The sequence below is a fragment of the Octopus bimaculoides genome, chromosome 15 (assembly GCF_001194135.2).
Source record: "Octopus bimaculoides isolate UCB-OBI-ISO-001 chromosome 15, ASM119413v2, whole genome shotgun sequence".
NCBI lineage: Eukaryota > Metazoa > Mollusca > Cephalopoda > Octopoda > Octopodidae > Octopus > Octopus bimaculoides.
Window position 1 is genome coordinate 39,263,050 of NC_068995.1, and position 10,936 is coordinate 39,273,985.

Here is a 10,936-nt window from a genome sequence, read left to right on the forward strand (position 1 = left end):
GTTTTTATTGGCTAAACTGGCAATATGACCATCCCCAAGTACAACAACATCTGTTTCAACACACGATTTCACATAAAAAATCTTGCAAAACAAATATGTATATATATATATATATACGTGTAAATGTTTGCGTTTCTGTTGGTCCTCTACCATCTATATATATATATATATATATATATATATGAATATGTGAATATATGTCTCTATATATATGTGTTTTTGTGTATATATGTATATCTAAGTTTTGTCATCTTAATAAATTTAATAATGTAGAAATTGGAAAATTAATTTTTTAGTGGATTAATTCAGAATATATTGAATCTTTCTAGTGCAAATTCTTGTAGTTACTGTAAAATACATCATTAGTAATTTAATATTAATTACATATTACAAATAAGATGTCTTCATCATACGGAATAATTATATATATACAAAAATACATTCATTTAATTTATTAATTAATTGATGATCATGATGATGATGATGATGATGATGATGATGATGATGATGATAATAATAATAATAATAATAATAATAATAATAATAATAATAATAATAATAATAATAATGATAAGGAATGCCCTGTTGATGTACCAGGCAGTGGCTCTCATGGCTTCTGATCTTAACTGAGTAGAAGTGTTATCATGTACATATTTTTGTCTTGTTATACTGATGGGCTACACCAAATATTCTGCTCAGTACCACAGATTTGCCTGTCAGTTGCTTGATCTTAACCGGTTGAGTAAGTCCTTTAGTGGCTGACAAGATGTACATCTCTGATCACGAGCAGAAGTAGCGGGGAGCATCATAGCCATGTGTTGAGTGGAATTCTTTGGGTTTTGGATAATTCACCTGTGGAAACATGGGTGTTTTGTTCGTCATCTTTAAACAACCTTTATTCAGGGAACTTTTGAGCAGGATGGGCTACTCAGCCTGAGGAGATGGTCGAACTTACTACTTATTTTAGTATGTATGCTATCACATCTGTAAGGAATAAAGGTTCAGACGTCCTCGGCACAATTTCAACTCACAATGCAAAACAGGAAGATGGCTGAATACCGCAAGTATTTTCTCCAACACTCTACAAGTCTTGCTCATCCAGCCACCTAACACTTCTAAATGTTGCTTTCAAATGTTTGCGCATTACCAGCAATGACTTGGGAGAGAGTATGTTGATTACAGCTACCCAATTGTTCAACTGGCACTTATTGTACTTAGCCTGAATGAACGACAATCTAAGTTGACTTCAACAGAATTTGAAATCAGAATGTAAAGACGGACTAAATGGCGCTAAGCATTTTGCTCAGCATGCTAACGATTTTGCCACCTCGCCGCCTTAACACATCTAAATATAAAATTAGCTTCTACACAGACATTAAATAACGCATTTCTGAAGAGAAACATTGTTGCTAGATAGGAAACTTGTACATGACTAGTACATATTCAGTCAATACGAGGTCGATGTACATAAATGATTAGGTATAGTGGATGAAATGCGAGGTCAATATTGAAAGGATTTTGAACTTAAAATGCTGATATTTGAAACAGAAATACTATCAAGCGTTTTCTCCTGTGCACTATTGCATCTGGCTCGTTGCTGGCTTCACAGATTACAATGATAATCTGATTAAATACATTAAGTTCCTATCAATAGAGACGAGCTGTATTGATTTATAAGTGATAATCCTTACAAAGCAAATATTGGAGAACAGAGCCATGTAATCTGAATGCTTGTAATAACTACAAGTGCCCAGGCGAGACTCTAAGTGGTCATGTAATTTACTAGTAAAAGCAATAAAATCTCTCTTAACACTCTACTTCTTCAAAAAGGAAAAGACAACTATGGTTAGTGTATTCTGAGGTAGAATGTGTCAGATCAAAAAATATGGGAGCATCACAACTGGAATGTCTTTGATATTAAGGGTTGCTCCATTAGGACTAATACGTAACTAAATATGTAACGATCAGATGGTTGCTACGTGAGGCGTTTTCTAGTTACGATAGCTATTATTTGAGATTATGCTAAATACTATCTCCTGAAAGTAACATGCATACCTAAAAAGCAAGTGTAACGTCATAATATTTGTTATGCTGTCTTACATACGACAAGATCTTTTCAAGATACGCTTGAATAAACTTTTCCTGAAAGTAATCCCTTCGTGCCCCCATCTTTTTCTCTATGTCTATTCCCATATCGAAATTTTAAAATTGTTCGGTGTGATTCAATTCAATGCGCGTGTTATTTCTAGTTAACAAAGAACACTTCAAAACAACCTCGTTTGCACAATACAATACATTCAATAGGGAATGTTTAGTTTCATTGGAATTCTAAGAAATATCTATGTTGCTGTGTATTCTAAATGAAGGAACCTAATTTCTTTCGTTGTTTAGACATTGGTAAAGTCTGATCGAGCAAACCTATGATTAAAAGCATTTCATTAGTGACCATCACGATTTATATTCAGTAATAGTACATCTACATATATAATACTCAGTGTCTTCTACCAATCATCTTTCTGATTGCTCAAATGAGTAGGAGTTACTCTGTGCGTTTGTGGGGAGCAAAATATTTAGACACTGTGAGATTCTGTTACGTGTTAGACATTTAAGTTGAATATGTAAAATATTACTATTGCATATAATTTAAATGCGAATATGTAAAATGTTACTTCACACAATACGAATGTCGATATTTGAAATGTTTCTAAATATACATGCGAATATGTGGTAACTTACTACATCACAATATTAATGTCAATATCTCAAACGCTAGTACAGTATAAAATATGTATGTAAATAGGTGAAACATTATTACATCCCAATATAAATGTATACATGTCAAAGGTAACTATATCACATAGCAGGAAAGAAAATATACGAAATGTTAGTACAGCACATAATACAAATGTGAATATGTGAAACGTTACTGCAGAACGTAACACAAATATAGATATGTGAAACTATACTATTACATACAATATTAATATCAACATGTGAAACGAAACTACTACACATTATACTGTGAACGCAAATTTGTGAAACGATTTTCAATTGTTTGTGGTCTACAATTTGTGGTTTTTTATGGTGATGTGTATAAATACAGCAACTAAGCCTTCTAGGGAGATAAAATAATCATTACCTACTTATAGACAAGGCAATACATTTCTAAAGAAGAGTGTTAAAATCATGATGATATCAGGGTTAACAGTATATCTAAAATTACTGATGTAAAAACTTTGTGTTGCCTAATTATGTTGTAAATCATGCATTATCTCAATAAACGCCCACTCACAAATACCATGCATTATCTCAATAAACGCCCACTCACAAATACCATGCATTATCTCATTAAACGGCCACTCACAAATACCATGCATAAGCTTCGAACATACACTAATAAATTCAAGTTGCATTGAATTTAATACTTAACAATATATGACATGTTTATACTAAAACACAGATTGGTATGTATTCATTTAATAGTTGAGAATAGCATATAATCCGTTACTCACTTGAAATGCAGTTCAAGGAATACAGACCAGTGGTTTTATGTAGAGTTTGATAGGAATTTTACAATTAACTGTGTCAACCTAAACCACGTAACAACAAACAATGAGAAAAAGTTAGCGTCTTACATTTTTTGTAATACTTTGCTATTTAATATTTTAATTTAGCACTTTACAATTAGCAGTTTAGCAATATCCTATTAGCAATTTAACACTTTCCTATTTAATATTTCAACATTTCAGGGATTTCCTGTTAATAAATTGTGAAGGATTTACTGCAAATGAAAGTCTTTGCCATCCAAGATATGATTGCGGCAGACTATTTTCTAAAAGTCCGTTCGAAAGACTGAAATAACGAAACACTGAGCAAAAAAGCCAGTTATTCGTATCCTGTCAGCGCTTATATATGTACCTGTGACAAAGCATCAAATTCTCAAAGATGAAAACCACTGTTTCTATCTTACTTTTAGATTTCGGCTCTTTTTCTGCTCTGCATTGCACCCCATCAAAGACTTTAGACTAAATATAGCCTAATTGGAGAAGGCGCTTGTCCTAGTGGTTAGACTGTTTCACTCACAATTGCTAAGATCGTTGGTTCGATTCCCAGACCGAGCGGTGCGTTGTGCTCTTGAGCAAAACACTTCATTTCACGTTGCTCCAGCCCGCCTTCGATAAAGGGGAAATGTTGGTCAGCTCGCCATTCGAAGGCTGAAACAATACAAAGCGCATTGTAATCCGCGATGTATAACAACATCTGATAGAGTGGTCGGTCACGTGATCAGATGATAGCCTAATTCATCTTGATATAAATAAGTATTATGTCATTTTCTGATATGAAAGACAAAAATATTGAATAACTGAGATTAAACTCTTAAACCATCTACATTTATGAAAGACTAGTATCCTGTTATAAGGGTACACATTAAACGTTCAGGATATTCCAACCGTTTCGCTTTTTAATAGACGAAACACCCATTTTGAACAGAATGTAGAAAATTCATAAACCACAAAGTAATCGTATTCTCGAAAGACTACATGTTGCTAAAGCAAACGTTTTCTTTGATTTCGAAATCTTTTTATTTTTCTTCTTTACTACGATGTAGCATCTTTCGTAATCTTGACTTTTGCTAATTAAAATGTAATCATTTATAAAGAAAACCCATGATTACTCCGTGAGTCTATTGATCACTGTATATTACTTCTCCATTACTCTCCATATGTTCTCGATAATTCTTGTGTATATCAGACTCACCTGCTATGTTTTTTCATTGCTCAAATGTATGTATATATATATATAAATGTGTGTGCATGGGTGTGTTCGTGTGTGTATGTATATGATCACATGCACACAAACACATACATACATGTGTGTGTGTGTATGTGTGTGCGTTTGTCTGTGCATGTGTATCTGTGTGTGTGTGTGTGTATGTGTGTGCGTTTGTCTGTGCATGTGTATCTGTGTGTGTGTGTGTGTTATATTTGTTGTTGCTCGGCATAATACATATATTCTAACGTGGTTCTACAAACTGTCGGTTCATGAATAAAAGATGTTATCGCACTCTACTAATTTTCAAAGTTGAATGTCTTATAGACAATTACTTGAATGTGAAGACATTAATATGATTAAAAACTAGTTGATTTACTGAAATGTATGGCAATAGACTTACAGAAAGAGAAGTTATGATTGCATATGTGTTAAGGTTTTTGTTCTTCTTTTTACAGGAGATTAGAATAAAACTGAAGTGAATTTGTTGGAAACAAAAATTCGTAATAAGATTGAAAACTTGGAACACCGGATTAGATACATTATACGAGATTATCTTCAATGCACTGATAGTAATAATTCTTTCAACCAAAATCTCAAGGCCTGGAATATTGGAGAATAGGAGGGTAGTCGATTAAATCAATACCAGAGCTCAACTGGTACTTATTTTATCATCAACACCAAAAAACAAAGACAACCTCTGTGGAATATGAACCCACAATGTAAAGCCGGAATAAATGATGTTAAGTACACGATCCGGAGTGCTAACGATTCTGCAAGCTCATCGCTTCATAGGTAACAGTAAAATATAATTAACAAGGGATTATATGTGTAGTGCAGTGAATTGAACATTTATTTTGTATATTCAAATCACAAAATCAAAGAAGAAAATAACTTTAGATATAGCTTCCCTTTAGTCCCGAAACTGAAGTCATTTCCAAAAATCCACAGTAATTGAAGAAATTGAAGGGTGCATTAGTGAGTGAGACTGCTTTTTGCTAAGTATAATGACAAGTTCGAGTACGATTCGATTCCATACGATTTCATTTATAGGGGTCTATTGTAATACTGGTTTAAATTTTTGACACAAAAGAAGTAATTTCAGGAGAGTGGGTAAGTCGACCACATTGACTCCAGTGCTCAGTTGGCACTTATCAAACCGACAGGATGAAAGGCAAAGTCGACCTCGGCGGAAATTGTACTCAGAACGTGAAGATGGGCGAAATGCTACTAAGCTTTTGCCCGGCGTGCTAACGATTCTACCAGCTCGCTGCCTTGCTCTATAGCACTGGTTCTCAACCGGGGTCCATACGACCCCAGGGGTTCCATATAAAATATTTCGTGGTCCACATAAGCAAAATAGTAAGTTGGATCCTCGCTATTATTTTTAGAGTCCATGAAAAAAATTGCTATAGATCTATTTATTGCAAGAACCAGCTGGATTTCTTTCTCTATCATTTTGCATAGACCAGCCTACACAAGTTAATGTGCAAAAGAAAAAAAAAACTAAATAAGATTTTTGAAAGAAGTTTCTATAAAATTAAATTTTAAGCATCGAATGACTATGCGGATCCACTAGTCTGCTGAGTCTCACTGATTTATAATAATAATAATCATACAGAGTAGTGCGTTTATAAGCAGTGGTAAGTTAATATGCGTCTCAGTCGGTTATGAAATCCCAACATAGGATTGAAACTGATATGAATAATTCAATCTTTTTTCCTTCAACCGAAATTTTGTTCATAGAGATAAGTTGTTTATATCTGTCTATTATATACAGTATTTCTTGTATTATTTTGTTATAGTTTTATGCACAATATGACATTGAAATAAAATGCTGTTGGGGTAACAGTAATTTCTTAACAGAACTAACACTGAAGTGTGTGCTTAAATATTCAACCCGATCTTTTTCAACCTTAGTGTGGTGCATTTATGAACATTGCCTACTGTGAGGAGATGATGAAAAGTATGAGTCATTAAAGAAATCTTAATATACGTTAGAAACTAACCCCGCTGGTTTACATTTTCTCTGTGTTAAGACACTGCATACAAAACGTGGTATTACTACTGAGTCCACAAAACCTGCAGAAATATTTTATAGCCAAGTAGAGTATTTAAACATTATTTCTCTCAGTTATATTACCATCCATATCAATAGATTCACAGTTTGAAGTCAATAAAATCACCCTAGGAGAAAATCATGTTTAAGAATTCATAGTCATCCTAAATATTAAGCGAAAAATCCTGTTGCTCTGACGCCATTTCTTGACTTGTGTTTAGGTAAAACCGTGTACAAATTTCTATTGCGTGATATAATTGACACCTACTTCTGTAGTTATGTGTACGTATATGTGGTTAGTATATTTGAAAGTAACTCAGTATAACTATAAAACATAGAGCATAATTTCGATCTGCAGGCCACTTGAGCACAGCAGGATTCCACTGCACCACTGCTCAACCAATCATTACGCAAACACAATTTATTATCTCTTGTATTGTCTGTTCTGGGTTACAATACTTCCATCATATCATCCATCATATGTTATCTATAATGTACTTATTTATCTATTCATTCATTTGTTTGCTTGTTTCTATGCATTGCACTGTTTCAGATGTACGAAATATAGAAACTACACAATATTGCTGTAGCAATGCGGGGTCAATTTACTTGCTGAATGATCACTCTGTAGATACTCCAAGAGACAAATTTGTCAAACCACATGCATAGATCTATGAGTTGCGAATATTTCGGGGTGTCTCTTCATTTGCCATTTTTTAAATCAGCCGGAAGCAAATCAGTTCTATATACGTTTCCTCAGCGTGGCATAGTAAGCAAATATAGGTAGTAGCCCTTTCTACTATAAGCACATGGACTAAAAATTGGGTGAGGGATTTAGTCGATTCCATAGATCCTAGTACTCAACTGGTACTTATTTTATCGAACCTGAAAATAATGAAAGGCAAAGTCGACCTCGGCAGAATATGAACTGAAAGCCTAAAGACGGACGAAATGCCGCTAAGCATTTTCCCCAGTGTGCTAATGACTCTGTCGGCTAGGTAATAGTGAAAATATTGGGTTGGCAACTAAGTTCCCGCCGTTTTTTTTTAATTTTGGAATTTATTGCGTTTCTAAATTTTGGAATCTATTTTTTTCGAGAATTCTATTTTTGAATCATTTTGGAATCTATTATATTTTCTTTTTTTTTTTATAGTTAATTTTAGTTAATTTTTGTTTATTTCCAGATCATTAAAATGGAATGTCAAGTTAAGAAAAACGACCATTTTCGACACCTCCTTCTTTTTGCTTTTAATCAAGGTTGTAAGGCCGCAGACGCTGCTCGCTACATTTGTGCTGTATATAGACGGGGTGCCATAACTGAAAGAACCGCTCGTGATTGGTATGCCAAGTTCAAAAATGGAAATTTTGACCTCAAAGACGCACCTCGTTCTGTCCGTCCAGTTGAGTTCGATGAAGAGCGAATAAACCAACTTTTGCAGGAAAGTTCTCGTCGAACGACAAGGGAACTGGTAGAAAAAATGGAATGCTCCCACACTGCTATAGAGAAGCATCTTCACTCGATGGGAAAGGTTCAGATGTATGGAGCATGGATTCCGCATGCTTTAAGTGACAACAACAAAAAATAACGAACCACAATCTCCGTTGGTTTGCTTACTCGTCACCGCTCAACTCATGGACACAAGCAACGATATTTTTTACCGAATCGTTACTGGAGACGAAAAATGGTGCCTGTATATCAACATGAAACAGCGTAAGGAATGGCTTAGTCCCGGTAAACAAGCGACACCGCGCGCGAAACAAGATCTTCATCCGCGTAAAACGATGTTGTGCGTACGTTGGGACTGGGAAGGCATTATCCATTACGAATTGCTTGAACGGAACCGAACGGTCAACGCAGAACTCTATGTTCAACAGATCGAAAGACTCAATACGGCTATTCAAGAGAAAAGACTTAATCGGCAGCATGGAGTTCTTCTGCTGCACGACAACGCCCGCCCTCATATCGCCAATATGACCAAGGAAGCCATTCAAACGCATGGCTGGGAAGCTCAGCTACACCCGCCGTACTCTCCTCATTTGGCACCAGCAGATTTCCACCTTTTTCAATCTCTTTCAAAATGCTATACGCGGAGTTTCATTCAATACTGATGCAGAATTGAGAGCTTGGTTAGATCAATTTTTTCGTGTCGAAATCGGGTGATTTCTAACAACGAGGTTTTGAAAATTGTATTGAACGTTGGGAAGAAATTGTAAACAACAAGGGTGAATACATTGTTGACTAATTAGTTGTCATCTTTTAATAAACCTTTTAAAGATTTAAAATTTTAAAAAACGACGGGAACTTAGTTGCCAACCCAATGTAATTAACTATACATTATATGTGTAGTGAAGTAAACTGCACATTTAATTTGTAAATTAAATTCACAAAGGCAATGAAGAGAAATAGCGTTAGGTATAGCTTCCTTTTTGTGTCGAAATCCACATTGATTGAAAAAGTTGAAGCGTGCATTGGTCAGTGAGACCAAGCAAAATTACCACATTTTGATATATTACAAAATGTGTTTCTTTTTAACGGTGAATTTATAAAAGAGTTTTACCTGTTCTGTGAGGAACTTCCAGTACCAAGAAACTTGTGAGGTTCGACTAAGACTTTTGGGATCCAAAAAAGAAAATATATACAAAGATAAGAATCTTGGAAGAAGTCTGGTAAAGTCGATGTGTTGTAATGGAACTCTTTCATTGAACCAATTCCGAACGTGAGCATATTGTATGTTATGACACTTGCTCAACATTTGATCAAAAAATTCGTTTCGCTGGCTTTCTGTCCATAAATCGAACTGAAATTAAAATCAAGAAAATATGAAATTTTTGTTTCGCATAACGACAATTGAATTAATATAAAGGCTTCTCTGGTGCAAACTGCAATAACAATGTTGTTTTATATTGCTTTTTAATGCAGTACATATATTTACCAAAATTACAAATATATATATATATATATATATATCTTGAAATACTAAAGAGTAAATTTATTCAATAAAATCGCCATTGGCTTCAACCACGTCCTCCAGACCAGTGCTTCTGAAACTATCTGATGTGGCGTACTGGCAGTTTTCTTTTTTTTTTTACAATCTGCCAGGGACCGATGATATTTTTTAGTAATATTAATTTATACCGGAAACAATATATATAATGAATATGTAAATAAAATGATGTCATAACACCTATCCCAGATCTAAATCAATTTTAATAAACTGTATATCATTCCAACAATTTCAGATGAAAATGTTTTTAGTTGCAATGCTTTTCATCACAAGTCTGCCATCTGGATGGACATGGGTTTAAGCAACCAGAACCTGTCTAGTTGGGGAAAATAATACCGTAAATTCTCCGGCAGTTACAGAATCAGTCTCAGTACAAGGCGTCACGTATTTTACTGACTTCAAAAGAAAAGCGAATTCGTTATGAGATGGCTTTGAGAATTGTTATAAATGCCGCAATTCATTATCTCTGACGCTCTAACGATTCAAATATATTTGTGGCAACATATATGCTAGAATTGATATGTTATTGGCAAGTGTTATTCATTTTATGTGTGGGAGTGGGGAGCATAATAAGTTAGAGAATTATCGATATTTATTTTAGTTTTACTGCAAAAACATGTAATAGAAACCAAGAAGTTTAAGGTTTTCCGGCTCAATACCTAGTTACCACTAAATGCTTTGTCCGTATATATATAGTTCATTGTTTACGTTTTTTGTTTGCGCTACAGTGAACGATATGGCAGCACAGTCAACAAAGTATCATCTTGGAAATGTTGTAGTTATATGTGCTAGACATATTTAGGGAAATTGGTCGTCAATAAAGATAAACACGTATTTGCATGCGTAAAAGCATGTATGTATGTGTATGTTTCTATGTATGCATATGCAAAGATGTCACCACAATATTACCTCGAATTTGCAGGGGCTGTTTATATCGTAGAATCATGTATATGTTTGTGTGTATGAATATATATATGCATGTAAATATGTTTGCATGTATGTGTGAATATTTATATATATATATATATATATATATATATATGTGTGTGTGTGTGTGTGTGTGTGTGTGTGTGTGTGTGTGTGTGTGTGTGTGTGTGTGTGT

The 10,936-nt window shown here is 34.3% G+C and overlaps 1 protein-coding gene across 1 annotated transcript in view; it reads right to left on the reverse strand.

The window, feature by feature from the left end:
* The window catches only part of LOC106873511 (epithelial cell-transforming sequence 2 oncogene-like), a 113,793-nt gene that overhangs the window by 90,517 nt on the left and 12,340 nt on the right, over positions 1-10,936 (reverse strand). Inside the window, exon 5 of the mRNA XM_014920897.2 lies at positions 9,388-9,627. Coding sequence (XP_014776383.1) covers positions 9,388-9,627 — 240 coding nt within the window. The remainder of the gene's footprint in view (positions 1-9,387; positions 9,628-10,936) is intronic.